General features: G+C 46.1%; 1 protein-coding gene across 1 annotated transcript; it reads right to left on the reverse strand.

The window, feature by feature from the left end:
* Positions 1 to 314: 314 nt before the first annotated feature.
* Positions 315 to 26,855, reverse strand: LOC139304296 (phospholipid phosphatase-related protein type 4). The gene is made up of 10 exons (XM_070928211.1): positions 26,784 to 26,855; positions 13,596 to 13,781; positions 9,026 to 9,155; positions 7,939 to 8,134; positions 4,054 to 4,111; positions 3,014 to 3,187; positions 971 to 2,015; positions 654 to 910; positions 524 to 587; positions 315 to 475 (listed from the first exon to the last, which is right to left on the reverse strand). Exons 1-10 carry the CDS (start codon positions 26,853 to 26,855, stop codon positions 315 to 317), a joined length of 2,343 nt encoding a protein of 780 aa, XP_070784312.1.
* Between the last annotated feature and the right edge of the window lie 40 nt (positions 26,856 to 26,895).

Raw genomic sequence — 26,895 nt, forward strand, 5'->3', positions numbered from 1 at the left:
AAACATATGGAACTATTTAAAAAAGGTTCTCCTGTCCCCAAAGCACTGGCACAGCATCGACATTACAATAGGTTTCCTTAGGAGTGACCACAAAAGTACACAGTGATTATTTCAACAATACTTAAAAGGTTGTGATTTAGTGTAAACACGTACAAAAATCTCATGCTGAATAAAACCTTTTCTTTTGAAGTTATTATGATATATACAATGGCAGGTAATACTGACTGTTGTCGCAGATATGGGGGTTCTCTGTAAATCCAGCTGTCTTGCATTATTAGCTACATCTTCACCGAAGTCTCCAGTCATTTAGTACGTTAGTCCTTGAAAACCGGAGTTATTGACGTTCCCTTGTAGAAAATGTTCCGGGCATTATCAGGGCTGTTGGCTCTCTCTGGAATCAGGATGATATTATTGCCTTTTCTCCGCAGTGTGGACTCTCGACTGGAGGCGACTGAGGGAGTTTCAGAAGCGGTATCTCCACCTCCACCTCCACCTCCACCACCACCTGCTCCAGATCCAGAACCACTACCATCCCCCGGAGTGACCCTTATGGTAGAGAGGCCCTGGGGGTGAAGCCTCTGTTCTGACTGGCCAGTGTTCTGGGTGTGAACAGTAACTATGGGTGGGGTGCTAATGGTGGCAGTGGTGGTAACGATGTGATTGTCACGCTTCCTGTCGATGGACCCTTCGCGTATCGAGTCTGAGCTTTCTGAGTCTCTATTTAGGTCGTTAAGCTCAAAGGACTGCCTCAAACTCCCACCTCCTCCTCCTGCTCCACAAGTCACTGTACCTCCACCAGCTCCAGTGCCATGATCCAGGGACCGCCACCTCCATGATCCGCTTCCATCTGTGGACGGAGCTTGGATCACCGGCCTGTTGTTTCCAGGGTGGGCCTCTACTCTGACAATTGCTCCGGTACTCCCTGAAATACTGCCTGTGGTGCTACCCAGTGAGCTGGGCCCCGTGGTGCTTGTGGGGTCTTGATCAGTTAGCGCCCTGTAGCGAGTAGAGCCCTGGCAACTCCCAGTGGTGCTGCAGCCAATGCTGCTCTCATCTAAGCTCTTGGAATGGGTCTGTAGTAGGCTCTGCTGCTTGGACATAGCAATCACTTGCATGATTCGGGGCTGGGTGTTGTGCCCATTATCATTAGTCCTGCAGGCTGTAGTCTTCTCTGCTGCCCTTTGCCAGTTAGCCTGAACTGTGTTATGTAATGTCGATATTCCCTCACTTCCTCCTCCTCCCCCTGTCCTCTGGGAGGTGGTGTTGTAATTCTCATGAGCTTCCTCTGGTATGTGCACCAGCTGTGAAGAACCAGGTCTAGATTGCATGGACATCCTGGCCCCTCCGGTGATGCCACTGCAGTTACTGGGCAGGGTGGTACTAGCACCTGTGGCCAGTTTAGACAAGTATGCATGACCATCAAAGCCTCCATTCAGGCCCATAGCTGATGGCTCAGAGCTGGACCGGAGCTCCATACTGCCATGGTGGTGCGGATGCTGGGAGGATTGGCCAGATGACGAGTCTACAGAGGAGGAGAAGGAGTCTGGGACCTGCAGGGAGCATTTGTGGTTGTTGTTCTTACTTTTCCATTGTGACAGAAGTTGCTTTGAGCGGCTAGAGTCCATGGAGGCATGGTGGAGGGTGGCAGCGTGACGTCTGGCCGCTTCCTCATACGCTGCCATGGCCTGGGGGGTGTGGACCCGAGGAAGTGTGTGGCTAAAGGTCACCATGGCGTCTTTGCTCTGAGGGCTGCGGGGGGAGATCACTTCCACATCTGCACTGGAGCGCTTCAGACTCTCATCCGGCCTCTGCTGTTGAAGGCCTCTGTGGAGAAGGCCTTCAGAGTGGGAGGTGGGTATGCCGGGCTCCCCGGCCATGCTGGCTTTCATTTGCAGGTGATGGAGTATGGCCTCCTGGCTTATGTGGGGCAAGGAGCATGGGGGGCGGTGTAGCAGTGGGGGAGGGCTGGCACTGGCCTCCTCACTAGGCTGAAAATTTCCGACTGCATATAACCCCTGGTAACAGAGGAAAAGGATAAACATTATGTACAGTACATTCTACTTGATCCTTATTTTACTTGATGTGAGTTCTTTGTCGAACCACTTTGAAGAGACTAGATAGACTAAAAAATCTGAACTTATAGAATCATTTATGGTTTTGCTGTGGTACACCTTTAATTGTGTGTATGTGATTGGTTTGAAATTAACCAAACAGAGATTAGGGATTCAATTTTACTCATGAATTTAAAATCATGCTTTTTTAAAATGAAGACCTAACTTAATCAGTGTTCACTGCAAATTACATAATAGTAACTCCAAAGGCTATTCAAAATTAGAAATGAGAAGAAATGCTTTGCCATGCCAGCAGCGTGGCTTTATGGGGGGACAATGTCTGTCACTTGGTCCGTCCACCACTTTGGTCCAGAGGATAATATCTCCAGAGGATAAATCATTTTTGGTTCAAAGTGAAATATCTGGATAACTGTGACGTGTGGTGCGGACAATGTCATTCATGAATTAAAATACTTCAGAAAACTGTGGTGATCCCCTGACTTTTCCCCTAGAGCCATCACCATGTTCAAATTTGAATTTGTCCAATACTTTGGTTTATGACCAAATACCTGCAAGACTAACAACATTCCCATCAGCCTCAGCTGTACTTAGTGCTTAGCTGTAATTAGCAAATGTAAGTACGCGAACATGCTAAGGAATACATGGTTATGTTTCAGGTAATTGTACAGATTTCAGACATTTTCTCAATCCAAGTCAGACTGGACACTCAACCTCTAACCCAGGAGTGTTCAGGAGGACTTGCTTTGGGTTAGATGTGATTTGATGTTGTACTGTCAGATGCTTTACAAGGGTAGGCGGCAGCCTGTCTGAAGGAATTAATTTACCACACATAACAACGTGACTTAAATTAGGTTGGTTAGAGCCAAGTACTGCCGCTTAGGCTTTCGTTATGGAGGACTGCTGCTTCAAACTGTTGGAAAGGAGATGGGACTGGCCCCTACCAGGTAGACAGCAATGGCTCCTCCCAGCAGGAAGCCCAGGTAGACGTCAATGGCGTGGTTCTTGTACTGAATAATCCGGGTCAGACCACAAATGATGGCACAGATAACGAAGGAGAAGACCAGCAGGGGCTTGAGGAGCTTGGACGAGTCTGTCAGCGTGCTGTTGAAGTACATCTGTGGACACAATGACACATTTATTGAATTCTTTTCCATTGTCCTGAAGGTTACTTCTATCATTAATGTTATAGCAGTGTGGACAACACAGGGGGGGGAGTGCTCACTCTATATTGACGGATTATTGGTGCCCCATTTTAAGTAAAAAGTTGCTCCTCACACCCAAATGAGCATTTTTTTTCCTTCTCTCTTCTGTCTCTTACCCCTATATCCTTGCACACACAACTCCCATATATACACCTACTTGCACGCTTAGTACAATAAGAAAATCTAAATGTACCTACTCAGTTTTACTCAGGTACCTCCTGTTCATTTCTTAAGCTTATTTCTATTCTTTTCGGTTGCTGTTGTTTCTCAGCGTCTTATTAGCAGCGGTGTTGAAGTCCAAAGACAATGCCATTTAGGATCTAATCTGACCAACGTTGACATTTGCAGTTGCGTTTTCAATGTTCTGTTCAATGTGCTACAGCTGACTGGCTAATTAGCTAGCCAGCCTGCAAAACCGATGATAGCAATCAGACGAGCCACGTCTTTTTTTTTTTTTCCCTTTTGTTCCTGAAAAGTTGACATTTTGAGATGAATGGATTCCACATAGCGAAGCAAACCATGCAGAAAAGTTCCCTGCAGAAAGGTTTTTTGAATTTGCGTCTGGGGGAACGTAAGCAGCATCAACAAGAGCGCTGGTGAACTCTCTGGGCAGGTGATGTGGGTGATATCTTAACATTAAAAACTCAGCATCTGTTCACTGACGTGAACGCGGAGTCCGCCTCCCCTCGTCTTACCGGAGCCTTGGATTCTGTCAGCGCGGAACGCGGTCCGCCCGTCAAGTGCAATAAATGTTTGCGTGGGCTCAAACCATTACTCACCGAAACATAGACAGCGGCGAAGGATGCGAGGGTAGCGTGCTGCGACGGGAAGGATTTTCTGCAAGAGATGAAAGAACAGAAATAGACTCAGCCAACGTTCACATCTGTGTGTGTGTGTGTGAGTCAACAGGGGGTGGAGAGAGGGTTTAACCACAGCCAACAAAACACAGGCATGATATATCTCAAAACACCAGCCCGCGCACACATGGTTGTTATGGGTTGAGTGACGAAACCAAATTACATGTTCCTCTGCCTTTTGTTCACCCGTTCAGTTCACATGGCGGTTAGACAGCACCGAAGCAGGTGTTTTTACACTGTCATGATGTCTGATGCCACAAGTCAAGTACCAAAGAAACATATGCAAGCATACACACACACACACACACACACACATACACACACACAGTGTGAATGTCTGATCTATCGTCACGTACTGCAGTGTAGCAGCAGGAGCTTGACTGCATGCCACATGATGAAAGTGAACCTGTGGCCCAGTTTCTCACTGAGCTCCAGCCCAATGACCTACTTCTGACAGCTCCTGGTGCTCGCTCCTCCAGCAAGCCCTCGTCTTTACTCCTGACTCGGCATGTGTGTATTTTGGTGCATCAATGCAGTTGTGTCTTTATGTATCTTTGTGTGTGTGTGTGTGTGTGTGTGTGCGCTCCTTAAACCAGCATTTACAACATCTGTGGAGTCATAAAAAATGTATATGAAAACTGATAGCACTGCTCCGGAATGAACTGATCCACTTCTAGCATAGAAATATATATATATATATATATACAGTGCTTAACAAATGTATTAGACCCCCACCCAGTGTAAGGTGTTTGCCCCCGCTGCCCTAAATGAACAGTGTTGCTGATGACCAAAATATTTGATGTTTCTGTAACGGTTAATCCACCAGTATGTGCAAGCCAAGCTCTTTAATCAAGATGACATCTTTAATGCTGAAATATAATTATTGTTGTTATCCATGAATTCTCAAATTTACTGTTTTACAAAAAAGCAGAAAGAAAATAGTAAAGCACATTATTGTATTATTTGTTTTGTGGTTGCAAGAATGCAAGCTGTCATCAGGGCCAAAGGAGGTCGTACAGAATATTAAGATTTTTGGTTAATATATGTGAATAAGGACTATTTAGTTGTTCCAGTTTGTTAGTTGCCTAATAAATAAGAATACAATTTTTAGTTTGAAACAAGTTTTTGACAGATTTCTAAAATATTTGTGTTTTCTCATTTTTATGACAGGTGGTCTAATACATTTGCTAAGCATATATATATACATATATATATATATATATATATATACATATATATATATATATACATATGACCAGTGGCCCTCACCTCATTGGTCATGAAATGCTTCGACAGGCTAATCAATGATTACATCTGCACCTTCCTCCCTCGTACCATGGACCCGCTGCAGTTTGCGGGCCAGCCAAACCGATCCACGGATGACGCGGTCTCCCAGGTTTCTGCACGCCACTCTCTCTTATCTTGACAGCCCACAAGCCTGCTCATGAATGTCGCCAAAACCAAGGAGCTGATGGCGGACTGTAGAGAGCATCCAGACTGGAAACATCTCACCTGCCTGCCTGCCTGGTTTGGCAACAGCCGCGCTCAGGAAAGGAGGGCCCTGCAAAGAACTGGAACTACAGTCCTTGCAGGACTTATACACCAAGAGGTGCAGAACCAGATCCTGTAGGACCATGAAGGATTCTCACCACCCAAACAACAGACTGTTCCAGCTCTTGCGGTCAGCCAACTAGTTCCAGGAACTAAGGAGGAGGTACTGAACTAGGAACTACTTTAGTCGCATCGGAAAAACCCTGAAGATTAGGCCAATTACAACGATGACGGACGTAGAGTCAAGTTGTTCTTTGCAACTTTCTGTTATGAAACTCAACGTTGTAAAGAATGGTTGCAGCGGTGTTGATGATCCTCATGACTCTACTGGATCAAGCAGCTTACTCTCATTTACAGGCACTCTTATTAGACTCATTGGGAAGTTGAACTGCATATAACATCATTAGCATCAATAAAGATTTCAAGAAGTGTCCATCAGGTGTTCTAGAATCCATTCTAGTGGCCCCCAATGCTGCTTCCTGTACAGCGCGAATTAAGCTGTACACAAGTTGCCACAGCCTGAGGTTTGCGTTTGACTAATCGGCGGTCTTTAGCACTGCAAACCTCACCGGGATACATCCTGGGCCATTGGAAAGTACTACCCCTTGAGGCAGCGAGTTTTTGGGGTCCAGGAACTGTGGCTCAGGAACTAAATCCCCAAGGCTAAAAAAGTAGGCAATGTTCCTGCGTTAAAAAGGTTCCTGGAAAAGTTTCTTCTCTGGAAACGCATGATTTTGTCTCGCTAAAGGGAGCGCTTCACTATGGCGGTCTTTATTAGTGAGTTGGTCCTTTTTGCTCCTGCTGTTAAAATAGGTTAATAATACCCCTGGTGCACAACCACTGCAGCAAAACAGCTTCCCATGCTGCTCTGGAAAAAACGAGACTGAAGCTAAAGCTGCCACAGAGAGAGCGGAAGACAGTGTTTATGCCAGGAGCAGTAAGTTATTTTTAGACCCCCATAGTCTGCAGTCAAATCTACGTGTGTCCCAAATACACGGGTCAAGCCTAGCCTCATCCCCGTCGCCCACACATCTATGCTGTCTACTGCCACACAAACACACACACACACACTATGGGGTATGGTGGGGGGGCGACACGTCCGTGTGATTATCTACTAAAAGTGACGGCGCGCGCACGTGTGAACCCTGAACCCAGGCTTCAGCTGCTAGAAGCGAGTAAGTCCTGCCGGAACAGGATCCGGGTCCTCCCCCAGATTGGATCCGGCAACTCCTTTGTCACTATCAAAATAAAGCAAATACCTTTTTTTTGTGTAATATTGACTGTTATCTAAATCAGGGGTCGTGCAGGTGCAACATAGCGGGGGGGGGGGGGCAGCGGCAGACAGAGGCTCGAGTACACCTGTAGGTAGAAACAACGGTTGCTGCTTCGTGTTTACTCACCTGCTGGCGTTTGGAATGGTTTTTGTGTTCCTGCGCGGACGGAGATATTTTCGTAAAACAAAGGGTTTTTTTTTTAAAGGGAGGGGGAAAATATAATTGCTTCAAAAATATATCCGTACATAGAAATGTAGTTGTGGTGCGAACCAGCTAGCGATACAACATCTACCGGCTAACGGTGTTGTTTCCCTTCACAATGTTGTAAATATAATGAGTTACAACATACTTCGATACATTATACTTATATTACAGATCAGTATCACGTCATAATTAAATATATATATATATATATATATGTATGTATGTATATATTTTTACACTTTTCTCCATCTTAATAACTGAAACAAAGACATTTTCCTCGTAGCTGTAGAACGTAGAACTAAATGTGGTGATGTAAGAACATCAGAGCTTCTGCTGGACCGTTACAGCGTGTAACCTTCGTCTCCTCTTCCTCACAGCAGTAAGGCTTTATTTTGCTCCCAGCTCTCATCATCATCACAGAGAATGCGTGGTGCCACCGGGGCGCACATGGGGGTGGGGGGTCTATTACGCATTGGAGCCCGTTACAGATGGCGTTACTATCTGTAGTGTTCCTGTATTTCATTTTGGACCATTGGCTCCGTGATAGAAGCTAGCTTGCCGCTGCTAATTACTTCACCAGCTAACGTTAAGCTAAGCTACAGATAGATGTGATAAAATATCCTTAATAAAACATAACAATAATAATAATGATAATATTACGAATGAATAAAACAGGATATACATTCAAAATAATTCAGTAATTAGAAATAAAGGCCCATCTTTCTTTCAGTGGGTGTCCCCCCCCCCCCCCCCCCAATATCCTCAAACGCCTCCTCACCTGCCCTGGTTGATGGCTGCGGGGTCGGCCCCTGAGCAGATGTCCTCCATGACGTAGGGGTTCTGCTCACAGCTGACATTGAGCGTGGTGTAGTTGGGTTTGCACACAGTGAGGAAGTAGGGCGTCGGGTAGCCCGTCATCAGTTGGAGGATGTCGGTGATGAGGGCTGTGGCGCAAAGGCCGAACGCGTGAACACCTGAGGACAGGGGAGCATGTGATGTAAAGGTCAGGAAAACAAGCTCGACATGCAGACATAAACGCTACAGATATCATTGTTGGATGGGCTGTACAGAGCCAATATATTATAGTGAGTTCTCCGTGTCTTGCTTGACTATAAAGCAGGTCTGGGTGCTGTCTAAATCCTGGGAAAGCATCAAAACGCTCAGTCCACGTATTCAGACACTGCACCTTTAAACGAGCCGTCAGGGCTTCCGTAAGGTTGTGATGTCACAACTATACAGTCAGCGACCTCAGCCACGCCCCCCCCCCAAAAGGTCATCTGCTCCAGGCACAGCACCACCCACCAAGTACAGGGACGAGCTCATCCACCCGCTCAGTCTGTCTGAGTTATTGGAGCGCTCTGCTCGGGAACTACTCTTCAAGTGTTTGGAGGTTTGGAGTTTGTCTCAAACGGCTTGTTTCAGACGGGGGGGGGGGGGAACTAAGGGGCTGCAGAAAGGGCCAGGAGGAGATACATAAGGACTTTTTTCAACTGGGAGCAGAATATGGGGCCTTTAAAAACAACACATTTGAGCTACCAGGGGTGGGAGTAACAAATTACATTTACTCTCGTTACTCTGACAAAGTTGCATTTTTGTGTACTGTAAAAATCTGTAATTCTACTTGTACTGAAGTACTTTTTCCTCCCAAGCACTGTACTTCACTACATTTCAAGTCGCATCCTCAGAGAGGCGGCTACAATGCAATACAATTAAGGTAACGTGCTGTGGTTAAGATTTGTTAATCACCGGCGGGAGAAGCTGAGCGACTGTAAGTCATGAGGAAAGGCTGGGGAAAAAAAACATCAGTCATCAGTCAGTTGCTACTCTTTCAGGCCAGCGTATAGAGAGAGAAAAAGAGAGTGTACCAACGAAGCGGACGGCTCTGCGTATGAAGGAGTTGAAGTTGCAGCCAGCCGCGTTGATGTTGGCCTCGGCCCCGGCGCCGCTCTTCCTCCGGGACAGACAGCAGAACAGGATGGCCTCTCCGATCATTATCTGTCAACACAGCGACACACACACACACACACACACGTCACACGCCTGTTTGCATGCAGAAGCGGCTGGCAAGGGTGTGATTTCGTTTTTTTTCATGTCCATACCTGTGCATTCTGTGCAGGGTCACAAGGTGCAGCTTATCCCAGCATGCACTGCACCCAGGACCTGTGCACTTCCTGCTCCCTCGTCTGGAAGTCAGTGGGTTTTTGGTGAAATAAGGTCTGCGGTTAACACACAAGCTTAAGAGATTTCAACGTTTTTACGTGTCTTAAAAAAGGCACAAGCGGCTAAATGAGACTACAGAGGTTGTCAGGGACATTCTACGTCTTCGGTCATCTACTCACTAGTGCCGCCTTTACAGCCTCGTTGTGTTTACACTCTACATCTATCTGTCTACATGTCTACATCTATCTATATTCTCTTAAATGTTAAGCTTAGTGGTGGTGACGCTAACTTCCGGATTGGCCTATGTTGCATCCCTGCAGCGCTCTATTGGGTTTTGTGATTATTCATATTTCATGCATGCAACCGAATGTTCTTTTCTGCCTTTTAAATCGCGTGAAGCAAGCCTTAGCCGCTCTTGTGGCGTCCCACAGCTCAGCCCGTCCACGGCCCTCCAAGCTCTGGCTTAAGCCGAGAGTGCCGGGTGCCAAGACAGCTCCTTCCTGCGCGAAGCGCACAAATACTCGCTCCAGAAATGACATGTGGTGCTGCAGTGGGATACCTGGCTATCTGCAGAGCAACTATCTAGGATCACAGATCTCTTGCGGAACAGGGAAGTGTTTGAGTAGAGGAGAGAGAGAGAAAGAGAGAGAGAGAGAGGCGAACAATGGCTGGAGAGAAGAAAAAGGATGGACATGAAGAGGGATTAGGAGTACTTAGTGGAAGGCCTCCAGAGATTTGCATAATACTGAAACTGACACACTATACTTACGAGTCTCACTAAACCAGGGTTTATCTGAGAAACGTACACCATATTTTTCCCTTGCAAAGGGGAAAAGGCCGTTTTCTCTCCACGTTTCTCTTTCTGGAATTCCGATTCTTTTTCGTTTAACTCACAGACCGGGGATGGAGACTCATTCACGTTCATTCACACCATTCTTTACCGTTTTTGTTTTTTTTTTTACGGTCAGAGTGAGGAGGGAGCAAAACAGACTGGGGGAAAAAAAAAAAAAAGCCTGGAAGCTGCTATCACTCTCAGACAGTCTTTCAAGGTTCATTTGTTTGTCACAGTGAAATTAAAGTTGTACAGTTACTTATATACATATGTTATACAAACAGGTGTGTGCAAAAGTTCCATTATCCGTCATTTGTTTACGGTGGAGTGCGGAGGACGAGGCGGAGTCGGGGAGTCTGACAGCCTGAGGAAAGAAGCTGCTCTGCAGTCTGGTGCTACGGCAGCAGGGTGAGGTTTCTCTCAGTTCTTTACTCAAAAGAAAAAAAACTGCCATATTACTGCCACCAACTGTAGACACACAGGATTTATCAAGATCCTATCAATTAGATCCTTTAAAGTATTCTTTCCCCTCCGTTTCCGGCAGCGCAGTCTCCGACTTTCCTTTGCTGACAATTTACGTGCATTGCAGCTTTGAATAGGGAATATAGGAATACCTTGACTTCAAAATATAAAGGGGGGGGGGGGGGGGGGGGGGGCGTTTTAGGGTCAACGAAGACGGGAAGCCACCATGAAGAGAAAGCAAAGAACTAGAGTGGAAGATAAAGAGCTGGGAAAGCTGGCTGTGCTGCGTTGTTACTCTTTGCTGTCAGAAACTGTCGTCAGGGAGGCTGTTTAGTGTGTTTAAAGCTTAAACCCCGTTTTTTTTTTTTTGTCAGCACAAAATGTAGTTTAGCTAGTGATTTCCCCACAAAAAAAAAAAAAAGCAGCTTACTGCGAACATGCCCTGCAGTTTGAATAACGGAATGATTCATTGCTCGGCTTCGGAGGAGGCTGAGCAAGCTGCTGGTGCAGATGGAACACGACTAAAGTTTGAACGAGGAGAAATGATAGTCAGCGCTTGTTTGAGGGAGAGTCCGATCTGGACTCATTACACCCTTCAGTTTCGCGTCCGTTTACACACCGCCAGTCACGGAGTTATCATTTACCAGCGCTGGCCGCGCTGCGCTCCACCCACGCAGGTGTTTCTGCTTATGTCGCCTGACGACTGTGTGGGTGGGTACAAACTGAGCTTGACTGACGTTTGGGGAAAGGCGCGCGGCGTGTGGCGATACTTTGGCTAGTGACGGCCCCGTTGGGCCACAAAACCTGTGCCAGCAAAGATAGGAAATGCCACAACGTTCATCACTTCATTACCCAAAACGTCCCCATCTGGGAACTGCTGCATTAATACTGACAGCATTCAAGACTTGTGTGTAGAGTGTAAATAGCTCAACAGAAATTTCAGCATTAGTCTGATGAAACATTTTGCCATGTCCATCATATTCCAAATGTGATTAAAACCAGAGAAAGACCAGAATACTAGTGTGGATGTAAACACCAGGAGTACAATGATGCTGAATGCTGATTAACGTATTGGTTGATTTGATTTCAGTCATGTACAGTCCCAAGTGCACATGAGACATAAAAAGAAAATACACACAACTATATTCTTCTATATAAGTCATTGTTTGAGGGAGACAAAACATATATATCCATATATATATATTTTTTTTTTTATGTCAAATCCTCTTGTGTTAGTCTTTCTCTATAAAATCCCGATAACAACGAGTGCAAACAAACCTTTACGTTAGCTCCAGCAAAGCACCTTCTCATGCAATTAAGCATTTGGAATGGATTAGTGTGTGTGTGTGTATGTGTGTTTTTCTGGCTGGCGATAAATGCGCATGGCAACAAAGCCTGGCTGGCTGGCCGGCTGGCCTGAGGTGGCCGGGATCACAGCTGATAATATAGATCAACAGTCAGCGAGCTCTCTCGGGCCCGGAGGGGCTTGTCCTGCTGACCCACAGACCTTCCTACATCTTACAGTGTGAGGACGTGTGACTGTGTTATGTGTTCTGTGGGGAATATTGGAGAGTCCATGCCAAAGGCAAAGGCTTTTTTTGTACTGTGCGTGGGCGTGTATTTTGTGTGTGAGTATCAGTATGTTTGATGCCAAAGCCTGCCCCCCCCCCCCCCCCCCGGGAATTACTGTACTCCAGGTGGGTCTCCACATACACACATAATTAAAGAAAACTGAGGCATCAGTTGTAGAGAGTAAGATACAAATAGAAACTGGGAACGTAACCAAAAAACATTGACTGTTAATGTTAATGTGAGTACTACTACTGTGTAAACAACCTTGTGCATACAGTATGTAAGAATGTGGACCGTGTCTAGTACACACAAACTTTGTGATACCGAACACAATTAATGCTAAAATATGTCTGTCCTCTCTTAATCGATGGGCCCATTAAACATTATTGAGCTCCTGATCATCAGTCAGAACTGGAAATCTCTCTCACATCCCTGCATTGGGGTTGGGGGGGGGGGTGATCCATCTTTTTCCTCTCCTGGTAATGATTCACAAACCCAAACTCAGGGTATTTACTGACACCAATCCATACCAGTGCCCCTAATTCAAGATCTGCACTGGCGTCAAAAATAGAAGCAGGATGACTTCATTTGACTGTGCCTTACAAAACTGAAAAATATGTTTATGACGTGACAAACACTATGGTTAAGGTTTAGTAAAACAAAAAACAGGGTTAGGGAAACACTTTGCCTTTTGACTTTTTCGTTAAGGTTAGGGGACTTTCGTCATCATGGTTTCAATAATAACCACGTGGTCCAGGTCAAGGGAGTGATGGTGGCCAGCCAAAACGTCGGTTTTGGAAAACCAGGTTGGAGAAAGGGAAACAAACTGCCCTTAAGAAATTCTCTTCTCTTTTCTATAAGCCGAAAAGCCATTCAAACTGAAATCTGAACATTCGGATAGCTTACGACACCAGCTGAGCCAACTAGCTAGCTAACAAGAGCACCGTTACTCAAAAGCAATGAAGTGTATCTAAAGGGAATGGTGAAGTCCCAGGAAAAAAAACCCCGCAGATGTTAACCATTCACTTCCATTCAAACGGCTGTTGTATGTTTAAATACGCAATACTGTAAAAAACCAGTGCATATTCTGCACCAATGCACCTGTGGTTGTGCCTTTTTACTTACTTTATATTACTTTATATTTAAATTAAAGAAATATGCCCACTTGTTATTTTGTACACCATTCATTTGCTGTGGCCAGTTACGTTTATTTTTCGTACTTGAACCACAACAGAATAATGCATCCACAAGCGCATACAAAGGTAAAATGATATTCCCACTGTGTGGCTGCCAAACCCCAAGACCCCACACCCACCCTTCCCGCCAGAGGGTGCATTTCAGTGTGTGAAATCCTTCGAAAAATAAGTCCGCGTCACAGTTGTCTCACAGTTTCTGTTGCTAATCCTTACCGTGATGGCGGGTCCCGCGAAGGCCAGGCTGAGCAGCATCAGCAGGGGGATGACCTCGTGGTTGGGGTCGATGTAGGGCAAGCTCAGGCTGCGGTCATGGCAGTTGAAGCCGGACTTCACCGGCTTGAACACGTCCGTCCACTCCAGGAAGTACAGGCTGACCAAAGACGACACCAGGATTGGCAGCTGTGGATGGACACAGGACGGGAGAAGATAGAAAACTACGAGATAGTTCAAAGTCGTAAAACAGCTGAGGCAGGAGGAGTTTTAACAGATTGCCAATGAATAAATAAAAAGATAAACAGGCAGTCAATGCTGCAAATGTCCCCATAACCCTATGGTTCAATGACCATGCTAATTTGATTTGGTAATGAGGACGACGCCATGGAAAATAGTTTTCATGACCTGGAGGGGGATGAGGATGGGGGCTGAGGGTGATGGAAGCTGGCATGTGGAATGAATTGCATTTATGAGCATCAAGTGCTCCCACCGAGCTCAGCTCAGATCCGCTGTGTGAATTCCAGTCATCCCTGCAAACGCACCGAGAAACAGCTAGCTCGTTTGTTTTAATGGCGGCCGGCTCGGGGTCTTAAAAATCGTAAAAAAAAAAAACGATCACAACAGCAGCAGCTCAATCCCGAGCATGAAATAAAAGTTCGAGTAATAAGGCTGGTGTTGTGATCTCTCAGCCGAGCGAATCAAAGCGCCTCAGTGAGCCTGTGGAAGACAGCCAGGGATCAACTCTGCAGAGGGCCCGGTTGGTTACGTAAAAAGTTCTGCTTTAGGCAGCGCTGAATGGCTGGCTGCAGCGATTTCACCACTGACCTGTCACGGTGTCACGGTGTCGCTGTGCTCTGTGCGCTGCTGGACACCCACTGGTGAAACGCCACCAACTCATTTCACCAGTGGACACCCAGTCCCGTCGAGAGCACCGAGAGAGTCCAGACAAACTGTTTGTGTCTGTTTCACGGACACAAATCATTTTCACTAGGCTGTATAACAGTCCTAAAACCCGGAAACGAGTTCCGGTTCCATCACATTTAAACATCTCATTTCAAAGCTCTCACCCTGACCTGTAAAATGCTACATTGGCTAGCGCCTGGTTACCTCTCTGCTTTGTTACACCACCTTCGTTTTTTTTTCTGCAGTACCGCAAATGGCCACATGTGACGAAGTGGCAGCATGACTGACTCTGTCACACAGTTCTGTCTCTAAACTGTGTCTGCTGTGTGAGACAGGCACAGAAACTCTGACTAAAACAGTGTTGGTTCCTGTGTACGTACTGTTGCATACGTTTCTTTTAATTGATATGATTCTAAAGCATCAGGTCATATTTTAAAGGCTGGTAACGCCGCCGCAACGTCACCTAAAACTGCTCCGACGTATTTCTCATGGACACTTGAAATGAAAAACTCAATAACCGTTGACCCCGTTTCACACACACACACACACCAACGCTCCGCAGCTCTGTTGTGTCAAAATTCCCTCCCAAATATTTCCCCCAGGGCCTTTGGTGTCCCATTAAAAGTGTCCACGGAGGACTGCAGTGAGATGCTTCAGTGGGAGTTGAACGTGGCCCGCAGCATCACCGGCTCTATCATGCAGCTTAATACCCTGATATTCGCTGGTACGCAGCGGCAGGCGCCCCGCTCGCTCAGCTAATGCTGAAGTAGAGCAGCGCGATGGAGGAGGGCCCCGCTAGGAGCCCGACACAGGGATCTCTTCGACTCAACACTCGACTCTGGCTTGGAGCTGAGCCACTTATACACACACACACACACAGAGGGCCTCTGTTTGCAGACTTATTTTCCTTTTGTCTGTCTCACATTTCTGCCAGGGGTTACTCAGTAACACACTAGTTTTCTTGTCTCTCCGTCCTGGCTTTCTATCATTCCCTCCTTCCTTCCTTCCTTCCTTCCTTCCTTACAAAGAGAGATGTTCCGTGTAGGTTTATTCAACATTAGCGATAACCTCGGGGGAAGTAGGACATTTGTAGGGATGGGGGACATTTAAAAGACAGGTGCAAGGAAGGTAAGAATTACAAGAGATTATAGGAAGTGTGGGTAACAACATGATGACAACCTGCATGATCTTTTTCGGCCGCATTCCCAACCTGAGAGTACTCAGAAAGCTTTCAATTTATGGTGGCATAAAGGGTCCTGAAAAAGGAGCCCTTGCTTTAGGACATCGAGACCAAGTACAAGAAAGTGTGTGCTTGATCCCATTAGTAGGTAGTTCTTTTCGCCAATAATGAACACTCTCAGCCTGCCTCTTTTTGTCGTTTAGCATGCTCTGTGCTTATATTTGTAGTTCTTATTCTTTAGTTCACATGAGGACCGTTGAGCCGATGACTAATGCGACTTGAGCGTGACGGCTGACGGGACCAAGTTGGACTGGGTCTGCCCGCAGGCTGCACATGAAGATGGACGACGCGTCTCCACTTCCTCCCACCGTACAGAAATGAAGCCAAACTCACGCAGTAGTTGGCGATCTTGCGGGATTTGGCGGGGGGGGGGGGGGTCGTCTACAGCCAGAACTCCCGCGGTTCATATGTACCGCTCTCGTAAGCTTTATGCTCCTTCCTGACTGTCAAAGACTAAAAAGATGCACTTGAACTGCGTCAAACCGGTGGCGTGTATGTATTGCGGCGCCCGTGTTGCTCATAAAAGCATGGCTACATAGCGCTACTACAGTGGCGGTCAGTCCACAGGGTAACTTGAATTAATAATAACATGTCCTAGTACAGTTTACAGGCCCACTTCCTGTTTAAGCTTTGACCTACTGCGTTTGTTTCGCACACAATCTGGATAAACTGTTGGTTTCCTACCCCACCTGACTTTGTTGTAGCGATGTGGCCGCGTCCCCAGATCTCATTAGTCACAACCTTATCATAACTGATGACAAAACGATGGACAAAACTGACACAGAACTCGATTTGACTCTCTTCCTCTGATTCCTGCAGCCATTTTGTGTTTCGCTTAAGCTAAAGTTCTCCTCCTCACTCCTGAACACTGCGGTCTGGAGGGATGAGCTGCACGGTGAACGGTTATTTTTAGGCCCCGAGATTTCATCTAAGAGAAACAAATTGAAGCAGCTGCCGTCACATCCAAAATCTTTTGTTAGAACCGGGAAGCTTTGCGAATGCGTCCACGAGCGGAACTCTTCATCTCTCGTTACTCTCATTATCACTGATCCAGCTGTCTTCGAATATTCAGTCCTTTTTGACAAAACACTTGACATGGTCTTAGAATTAAAACTCATGTAATTTAGTCAGTTTAGTTTAGTCAATGCTGACGACTTATTACATCTGGACAAAGCCCCATAGTTACACTAAAGGATCTGTCGCACAGGTTAACCCATTTACCCATGTCCCCCAGTCGTCCACCTTGGTGGTGGTACCTCCCAATTAAGGCGTGCAGTTGCTTTTAGGAATCAAGCTCATCCATTCAAGACTGGTCTTCACAGTAATATGGGTTAGGGTTGCTATTGTGCGTGTATATATATATATTTGTATTTAGTTTTTGGTCTCTCAACTGTGTTGGAATATGGGTCACTGCGGTTGCTTTCACTGTTGATTAACAGAGCCAATTATTTTCTCGATGAATTGTTTTGGTCTATAAAATGTAAAGGAAAAAAAAAAAAAATAAAACATCTGTTACAATTTTGCAGAGCCCGAGGTGATGTCATCGGATTGCTTGTTTTGTATGACCAACGGTCCGAAACCTGAAGATATTCAACTTCAGCAATCATATAAAAGCAGCAGCAGCAGATGCTCACGTTGGAGAGGCTGGAAGCACGGTTTTTGAAATAGTCTGCTGGTTGTCTCAGTTGTATTTGTGTATGTTATAAAATTTAAAAAAAAAAGAAAAACTGGTGGAATATGACCATGAATACAGTCAAAAATTCAGTCAAAGTCTTGAATGGATGAATAAACGCATGGCGCAACATGCATGCAGGAAGCATCCTGAAGCCAGCTCTCGCAGCCCCCCCCCCCTCTTCCCCAACTGAGCTCTCGTCTCCCTCCCCCTCTCTCAGGTCTGTTCTTGGCTCACTGTGAGCCGCTCTCACCTCCCATCCAGCATCTCAGCTTGTGGAGATGAGAAATATAGGTCAGTGGTGTCAGCGCTCGCACTGCTCATGCTCCTGCGGGATGAAGCTGCTCCAGGAGGAATACTGTACACTCTCCATACTTCAAAGCAGATTTCTGCAGGATATTTGATGTCACATCCTGTTATTCCGAAAGTGCGGCAGGATTTTTTTTTTCCCGGGCCAATGGCAGCTAATCGTATTTGATACGGTTCAATGTCCCTACGCATGCTTATGATTTATTTTTATTTGCTGGTGAGTTACATAAATCATTTGACGCGCAGGGAGCAAGTCATCCGCCATCTCAGAAAATAGGGTGTCAAGCTTAATGTGGATCAGAGTTGCACCACAGGAAAAGATATCGATAGCAATAGGTTGTCGTCCGCTCGACGCTCGAACTTCAGAACGAGGCAGGAAGTGAAAGGCAGGACGGTCACTGTTGTGCTGTGCTAGTCGCTGTTGACTGTCGATTGTGTGTGAAATCTGGAATCTCCCGACTTCTCAGGACAAGCGTTACATAATTGGTATGTTCGTTGCACCCAACACTCTGGTATCGTCGGGGTTAAAAGATCACTGCTTCCTCTAGGGGTCATTTGGTTTCGGTCATTGTGTCATTTCACAGTGCAGTTGGAGCGTGGATTTGATTTTCTGCTCCGTGCGCTTACTTCTTTTGCTGTTTAAATTTGGATAAGTGTTTTGCCTGGAAGTTTTCCCCCCCCGACAATAATCCCTCTGCTGGCTCCCATGTGTTCCCGGCGGGCCCTCTGTGATTACAGAGATGAGGGAGCAGGGAAGAGGAGTTCAGAAGAGTTTGAATAGTAGATGTGTCAAAAAAATGGAAAGCAGGCTCCAGTGGGCTTAGGCTGGAAGTTTTTTTTGGTGGGTGCTGGGCCCGACAGTGCGGCACCGACAGTCGGACATGGAGCTTTTCTCAGGGAGTTGAGGTGTCCGAGACGTAACAAGTCAAGCAGAAGTAGAAAATCAAAATGTGTTGTGAAGCGAACTCTGTCAAAACACGGAGATGCTTCGGATAAAACAGTGGGACTCAAAGAATTAGACGAGTTATGGCATCGTCAGAAAAGCGTCAATATTTAGAAGTCCTGATATCAGCTGGTAGGAATGAGAGAAGAGGATTGGATTCGCTCTCAGGCCGAAACTGATCCCCCGACCGACACGTCTCTCACTTTCTCTTTTAACCCAGCAAAGAGCGAATTGTTGTCAGTCCTCGTTGTTTTTACCGAGCCGCTCTCGTTCACCATGCTTTTTCAGAGACGCAATAATGATGCTTTGGTCCCTCTCTTATACACCTTCCGCCTAGATAGGGTTTCAAACTGTCCTTCCTGAACAAAAACGTGCTGAAAAATCAAGTCAACGCTTCAATGGGGTTATTTCACAATAAAAGCTTACTGCTGCTTTCATATGAAAACCCCATTTATAATGAAACACATGCAAGAAGTAAAGGAATATATTGGAGAAAGGGAAGCTGTAACAATGGGCAGGTAAATACTGATAACTAAGGCGTTACTATGCTCAAGGGATCACCACGGTGTCACACCAGGATGAATGTAGTGGAGACTATGTAAATATACACAGCCATCAAGTGCTGCACACATAACCGCATGGCATGGCCGCAACAATGCGTCACACATGCAGTAGCTAGTTGCTATAGCTGTCAGGTAAATGTAGTGGCGTAAAAACATTTCACGTAAAATGAATTTTCATGAAATTTGTATTCAAGTACAGTCCTCGAGTAAGCGCATTAGCTACCACTGGCTCAAGCGGGGAAAAGGGCCGTCCAAAGAAATCCAGAGATACAACAACATAAAGACGACAGAAAAGTCAGCTTGCTTGCCAAAAATGGAAATACGTTATTTGAGCTTCTGACGCTCGCAAGTCAACAAAAAAGGCACAGGACAGAAGATGAACACAAGATGAGCATTCAGAGAGACAAATAAGGTGCTTCTGCCCATTTGACTGAGTTACTAACTGAGTGGCTGTCTGGCTGACTGCTAACGAACTGACTGGCGGATTTTAGTCCGAACGTAAGCAGAGCAGAGTGATGAATCACACAGTCGAATGTCTTAGCATTCCTTACGCTCTCTTTCTCCGAACAAGCCTCGGCTCCTCTGGGAGAGTTCAGCTCAGCGGAGATGCTCCATTGCCCTACATCTGCTAACGCTCGCTGCCAGCCTCCGCTCTGTGTCTCATTTCCCTTTGTCGCGCCTTCGTTCCCTCTGCTTCTGTCACATGAAAGGACCCCCTTATGTGTGCCACGTATTGTACTGATCTATCTCACTATGAGCCTCCTTTCTATTGGGCAGACTGGATCTCTGGCAGTGTCCTTCCTCTTTTCCCTCTGTTTGTCTGCCTGCCCTGGGGTCATCTGATATGGGTTTTTGAAGCTGAAATGCGCATAATAGGGGACCTTTAAAACCTTCACTTTTACCCACCTTTTACTCCGGTCAAACCACCAGTCAGTCAACTACGGTTCAATCCAACCAAACCTGATGCGCACATGTTGCACCATAGCAAACGCGCAAGGAGTGAGCCAAAACCAACCTGTGGCTCATTCAGCTGATCACAGTCAGCGGATTCACAAATAATGAATGGAATTAAATGTGCATCTCCTGAATTCTGCTGCGGTTTCAGTTTATAGTTCGTGCCAGAAGGGCAAGAGATGTTCTGCAGCCTCACTGGCATGATGCTGATCAACTTCAGTGAGTCTTTCCCAATGACAGCAGTGGGAGGGAGCTGGGACATACAGTATTTTCTGAATTGATCTCGGCCTCGCTGGTGCAACGAATTCGGTAGTCGGTGGGAAAATCTTTCTGATGTTCACGTCTCATGACAACAGGTGAGACTCACCAAGTTGAGCAATTCACAAAGGGTCTATGCAGTTAGAGAGAGTGTGCTGAATCCACCTCGGACACCTTGAACGTTTCACGCGAATGCTTTGCGCTAGTTCCCTCTACTTAATATAGAATAATATTAACGAATATGCCACTAGACCGATAACTCTATCAGATTCTATTGAACTCACTACTTGATTTTATGTGTATTTGAAGCAAATGTGCAGCACAAATCATAAACTGGCATCTGCAAAAGACGAATGTGTGCAGAGAGCACTGTAATATTTTACTTGAGTAAAATGTATATAAAGAAACAGTACTTATACTTAAGTACTAGTAAAATGAGTTGTGTAATGTAGGGGAGGAAGGTATGGAAACAATTGTAGATATGATGATGTTGTATGACAGAGCTGTTAAATGAAAGAACACATTTACTTTACAAAATAAACATCACACCACAGAGCCAACGATGTCCAAAGCAGCAATGCATTCCTTTTCTATAGATGGCACTTTGCAGCCTGTGCATCGTGGCGTGATGATGATGATGAGGAGGAGGATGATGAATAATTTGACATCCTTCACAGAGAACCGATGATCTCTCCCAGACCTCTGGGTCCCAAAAGCGTGCCCTGCCAGGACTCAGGGATGACATCAATGGCAAGTTCAGTGACAATTTTTATTTCTTTTAAAATCCAAAACTTTTATTTCTAAATTGTACTGTATAATCCCCCCCCCCCCACCCCCGGGGATCAATAACGTATTTCTGATTCTGATTCTGAATTGCCCAGATTGCAATACGCCTGGAGCCAACTAGTCTAATACTCTCAGCTCCGCCCCCTTTACATAAGACTACAAAACAGGTCCAAAGATACTCTGTCACTGATAAACTCTTATTCGTTTGACCTCTTCTTTGCAAGATCTGCTCTTGGCTCTGCCTTTCGTGCCTGACCATTTGCGCCCATGCGGGCCGGGCCCAGAGAACTCGCCCGGGGAGCTCAGCTGCATCCCGAGAACTCCCAGAAAGCGCCGAAGGCCGGCATCCAGCCAACTTTGAAGGCGAGAGAAGCCTGCTCAACGTCTGTGTTTCTAACGCAACAAAAAAGTCAGAACTGAAGAAACGTGATGTTATCATCCCGCTGCCTTGCTGAGAGAGAGAGAGAGAAACCGTAGATTCAAGCCGAATCGCCATGTGGGACCGAGCGCATCTGAGAATCCCCAAGAACTGGCCCACACGAGAATCAAGTCTCCCTTCTCCCTCCAGAGCAACTTCTCCCCTGACCACCTGAGCCACCGGGTGAAGCTTAGCTTTAATCAAATGGTCCTGATACAATAATTATTGTTCATCACTGTATTCATTGCATTTATTCACCGTTGCATTCATTCTTTCATCTGGATGTTGAGCAGTTATTAGCTGTAGCTGGTACTTTAATAACCCTTTCATTTATAAAGAATTATCATGTAAGTTTGTGTGTATGAAGTATTACACAGGTCAACTCCGTAGCAACCTTTAGGTTGAGACTAAACTCATCAATCCCTTTTGTAAGGGTGGTGCCCGAGGTGAATTTAATGCAATGCGTTAAATTCCATTATTTAGTATAAATATTGATTACTTCTGATAGCCAAAGTTGAGTGTACTTATGTGCAAAGTGGGCAAACCGGTGTGGGTCCAGTGTGCTGGGTAGTGAGGAGCAGATGAAACCCTTGACCAGCCGTTCAAAGTATTTCGTCACTACAGAGGTGAGTGCCTCTGGACAGTCATTCGGGTAGTCTGGTCTTGTTTTCTTGGGCGCAGGAATGATGGTGGACTTCTAAACGCATGGTGGGTATGACAGACTGAGCCAGGGACAGGTTGAATATCATTGTGAACACCGGCGCTAGTCGGTCAAGCACATAGTTTGAGGACCTGCCCACTGACACCGTCTGGTCCTGCTGCTTTCTTGGTGCTCATGTTTGAAGGCCCTCCTGACGTGGCGATAGATGTGAAAGGTGCGCCCACCCATCCATTAACCTCTGCCTCAGCTGTTTTTTGCTTGTTGGCTGCCGTTGTTGAGCTCACCTGCTAGAGATGCACCACAGTTCATAGACCTTGCCACATGCTTCTGGCATTGCTCTCCTGGAATTGTACTTCCACTTTCTTCCCATAATACCCTTTTGCCTCCTTTACTGCTCTTTTTAAATTGTAGGCTGCTGCGTTTGTGGCACCTCGGATGGTTCTGGCAATCCATGGCTTCTGTTTGTGGAATGATTTAATCATAGTTTTGGTTACAGTTGCTTCAGTTTTACAAATCAAATCCATCACAGACTCAGTGAATCCATTGATGTTCATTGCCTGATTGAAGTCTCCAGCACCAATGAGCGCAGTACCAGGATTACCAGTCTGTGAGCAGTTCAAGTCCCTGTAAAGACCTGACAGGGCAGCTTCTGTGTTCGCCTGTGGTGGGGATGTAGACCGCTGTGATGATGACCGATGTAAATTCCCTTGGTAGACAGTGCGGTCTGCATTTGATTGACAATAACTGCAGATCAGGTGACCAGGAACGGGGTAGCATTTTAATATTCCCACTGTCGCACCAATCTTTGTTCACCATAAAGCACACGCCTCCTCCTCTCTTCTTACCAGGGTCCTCTGTTCTGCCATATCGGTATCCAGAAAAAGAGTCACCTGGTTGAATGCCGCTGTCCCGTTTTCCAGGATTTAGCCAAGTTTCGGTGAAACAAAGGACATTACACTTGCTGGTATCCCATTGGAAACTGATGGTCCAGTTTATAATCCAACACCTGTGCACTGGCTGGCCGTGTGGCTGGTGTTCAATCCCTCCACCTGTTCCTTGATGTTTACTCCGATGTCTACATTTGAAAACTTTGACCGGCCTGGTGGCAGAGTCGGCAGGAGGAGAGTTAATTGGCGCAAGTTGGTGAGATGACCGTTTCCCCAATCCTGATGAGTGATTCATAGTCGTATGTCATAATTGTCCAAATAGGGGGGCTAGCGGCGAGGCGACCGGAGAGGTCCGCACCTTCTAGTCGGACACCTGTGCGTTTATCAGGGTTCAACATGTAGTCTGACATGTTGCTCTGCCGAGTCACAGCAGGACCACGATCGCCTGATCTGACAGACCATGTTGTGTGTCAGAAAATAAGTTAGAACACTATCAACACGAGAGCTCAGTGAGTAAATAGAACCCAGCCAGCGTTGACCTCTTCTGAAGGTGCACCATCCTCCCTATCCTTCGGCTAATGGCCACATACCTCCCTACAATTACACATGTGATTAAATCTTTCGTTTTTTTTTCCCCCAGCTTTAGATAACAGTTGGTCAGCCCTCTTCAAGCTTCCATTTGTTCCACTTTGAAGGGAAAAGCGGCCTGAGGCTTCACAGTGGAGCCTCACTGCGCTTCGCCACTCAGCCCAAACTAAAGTAGAGCAGGCAGCCTGTTACAGGGAACGCACAGATCCTATCTGCAGCTGCTCCCCAACGCCACATAACGAAACCGGATCATAACTGATTACCAATCATGGGTTGACAGTAATTATATTACAGTCTCTTGCATTAGCTAACTTTGCCCTTAGATTATGTACACTGTGAATTAGGGCTGGGCGATGTATCAAATATATTCAAATATCGATTCATGTGCGATATAGCGGACAGCGATATTGTCATATTCACGTTTTCAGTGTTTCTGCTGGTCACAGGCTGCCATCTTAGTAACGTCACCTGAATAACGTTACATAAATAGGGACTCTTTATGTCTTATTTCACAGCACACAGCCTTTCAGTAAGCTTATTTACGCACTTTATGGTTGACTAAAGTAATGTAACTGCCCCTCACACACCGCGAAAGACTCAACTTTTACAACAAACCCACTAGACTAGCACACACACACACAGGTTACCCACAAGGCCGCCTTCCTTAAAAGGGGAATGGGTGTGCTAACCAGCAACCCCAGAAAAATCCAAAGAGGCCAACATAACCTGACCTTTAGTCTCTAGTGTGGGTCAAGCTCCAAAAAAAGACAGGATCCTACAATTCCCATAATGCATCGATAGTATCATTTTGTTAGTCCCTCCCGCCCACATTTTTCAAACTGATGCCTCCAGTTAGTCGTAGTGTCCAAACTACCAGCTAACATTACCCGGACGACAGGGTAGGGATGTCGCTGCATCCTGGGCTTGGCACCACCCCAAGATGATTGTGATTGGTTCAAAGAAGCCCAAGACGATTGTGATTGGTTTAAAGGAAATTCTATCCCAGGATGATAATGGTTTGGGCCAGACCTTTTTCTCCAGCAGCAGGACTAGTTTTGCCCTAACCACTTAGTAGTGGCCGACTCACTTCACATCAGTCAAAGAAATATGTTGCTTCAAGAGTTCTTATGTCTCAACGTACAGCAACTTACAGATGTAAATATGCATCAATCACCATCCACACTTGCAGCTAGGTAGCAGCAGGTAGCTACATAATTGGGAAGGTGACATGCCCATTCTTAGTCCCGCCTACAACGCCCTAATTGGCTGGTTCAGTCATTAATCATGCTGTCTTCCTGTGATAAGAGTTATTACCTAGTTTCCGACCTGTAAACAGCGTTCACATCAATATCCAAGTGGAAATTCTGGCCGAAAACGTGTTTTTCTAAAGACTCTGATACGTCCAACTTGGTGCTCAATAATGAGAGTGCCTGAAAACCGGACAAACGTGAACGCTTGAGGAGCCACGAGCCCTGATCGCTGAGGTAAATCTCTGCGGGGTGGAGGGGAAATGGCATCATGATTGGCACGCTCTGATCTCCCCTCCACATCTATTGTGGGACACCGGCAGTCACGGCTGACAGGAGAGCAGGATGGGATTGAGCTGAACAGGCCACCACCTCAGCTCTCTTGCAAACCGGCCACTGAGACACACACACACACACACACACAGACACACACTCAGGGAATGAGCCTGAGTGGGCCTAATTATATGCGCAAGTGCTGTAGTTCACTGAGTAGAATTAACTTCCAGCGTTGACCTAGTTTAAATGCTGTTTGTAAAGAGAGAAGAGGGGCAAAGGAATCCTTTCGGTGAACAGCAGCTTTTTAGCGGTTTGAAAATTCTCAAGGCTGACGCCAGACATTAATTGTAGCGAGAATGTGAACCAAAAAAAAAAATCCCCCCAAAAAAAACAAAACAAAACAACAAAATCGAGGGAATCCCCTGTCCCCAAGTCACTCGCTGCGAGACGAATCCACGGGAGCGACGCAGTCATCCCAGCAGCGTCCATCACGCAGTATTAGAGGCGACTCTATAATATATGATGCCGGTTTGATTGGAGAGCCACAGGCCAGCGGTGAACTAGAGCGCGGGTAACGCGCTCAGCGGGGGCACGAGTGACGGCCACCGCAAGCTGCATTCAATCTGCACTTCCATTTTAGAGATCATCAGCTCATTTTGAATTATTTGCTGATGATAAAATCTCTCAACAAGGATATTCTTAAAACATCTTTTAAAAAAAAAAATACAATTTATCAGAGGAGTCTGGTTGACTATCCCCATCCAGAGACACTGTTGCCACTAAGAACCCCCCCCCCACCACCACCACCACCATCTACATCCATCATGGCCGCACTACCCACTGTCACCACAGACTCATATTTAAAGCCGCTCCACAGTGTGTGCTGTCTCCTCACCTCCTCTTGCGTTTATGCCCCCCGTGCTGCCATTTTCAGCGCATTGCAAATATGATGCAAAGGATCAAAACGCGTCTGTTGGACAAGTTCATAAAAAAAAACAAAAAAAAAAAAAACCCTGAATGTGTGTGAAAGTGTGTGTGTGTGTGTGTGTGTGTGTGTGTGTGTCCATGTGCACTTCCTTCAATGTGCTTCTTAGTATAGTTTAGCTTCACTATGAGAACAGCTAATATCTATATTGGGACATATAAATGACATAATAGATGAATATAAAAGCAACATATAATACAAAAAAAAAAAGCAGCAACGCATTGCTTTAAACTCCAGAAACCCCAGCCATTCCTTGACATTGCCAGCACAGGTGGGCACATTGTAACAGAGGAAATGTGTGATATATAATGTAGGACTGCATGCACTACACTGACGTTCTCTTTGACCCACATATTGAAATGGTATCAAGTCATAATAAGCTGGTCGCAGGGAGCCCGTCTTCAGGCGGACTTGATCTAACGGATCCTTCACCCTCGCTGTGCTGTAGTGTGTGTTCGATGGGGAGTGCAGAGCGGGAGCCATGCGAGATCAACCCACCTCTACAAAATAAAAACAGGGCAGCAGGCTGACGCTGTCTTTGGTCAGGGTCCCCTTCTCTCTCGCAGACATGGTCAGGGGCCTCCGGGTGTCCTCAAAACAGGTTCCGAGA

Source organism: Enoplosus armatus, chromosome 21 (genome assembly GCF_043641665.1).
Source record: "Enoplosus armatus isolate fEnoArm2 chromosome 21, fEnoArm2.hap1, whole genome shotgun sequence".
In the NCBI taxonomy this organism is placed as follows: Eukaryota; Metazoa; Chordata; class Actinopteri; order Centrarchiformes; family Enoplosidae; genus Enoplosus; species Enoplosus armatus.

Bases quoted from the DNA above. Each gene is read 5' to 3' on its own strand.
- LOC139304296 (XM_070928211.1), bottom strand. From the start codon at position 26,855: ATGTCTGCGAGAGAGAAGGGGACCCTGACCAAAGACAGCGTCAGCCTG. The intron at 9,156-13,595 runs GTAAGGATTAGC...CTGTGTTGACAG, and splicing joins TCGCGGGACCCGCCATCACG to ATAATGATCGGAGAGGCCAT. The intron at 2,016-3,013 runs GTAGGGGCCAGT...CTCTGTTACCAG, and splicing joins GAGCCATTGCTGTCTACCTG to GGGTTATATGCAGTCGGAAA.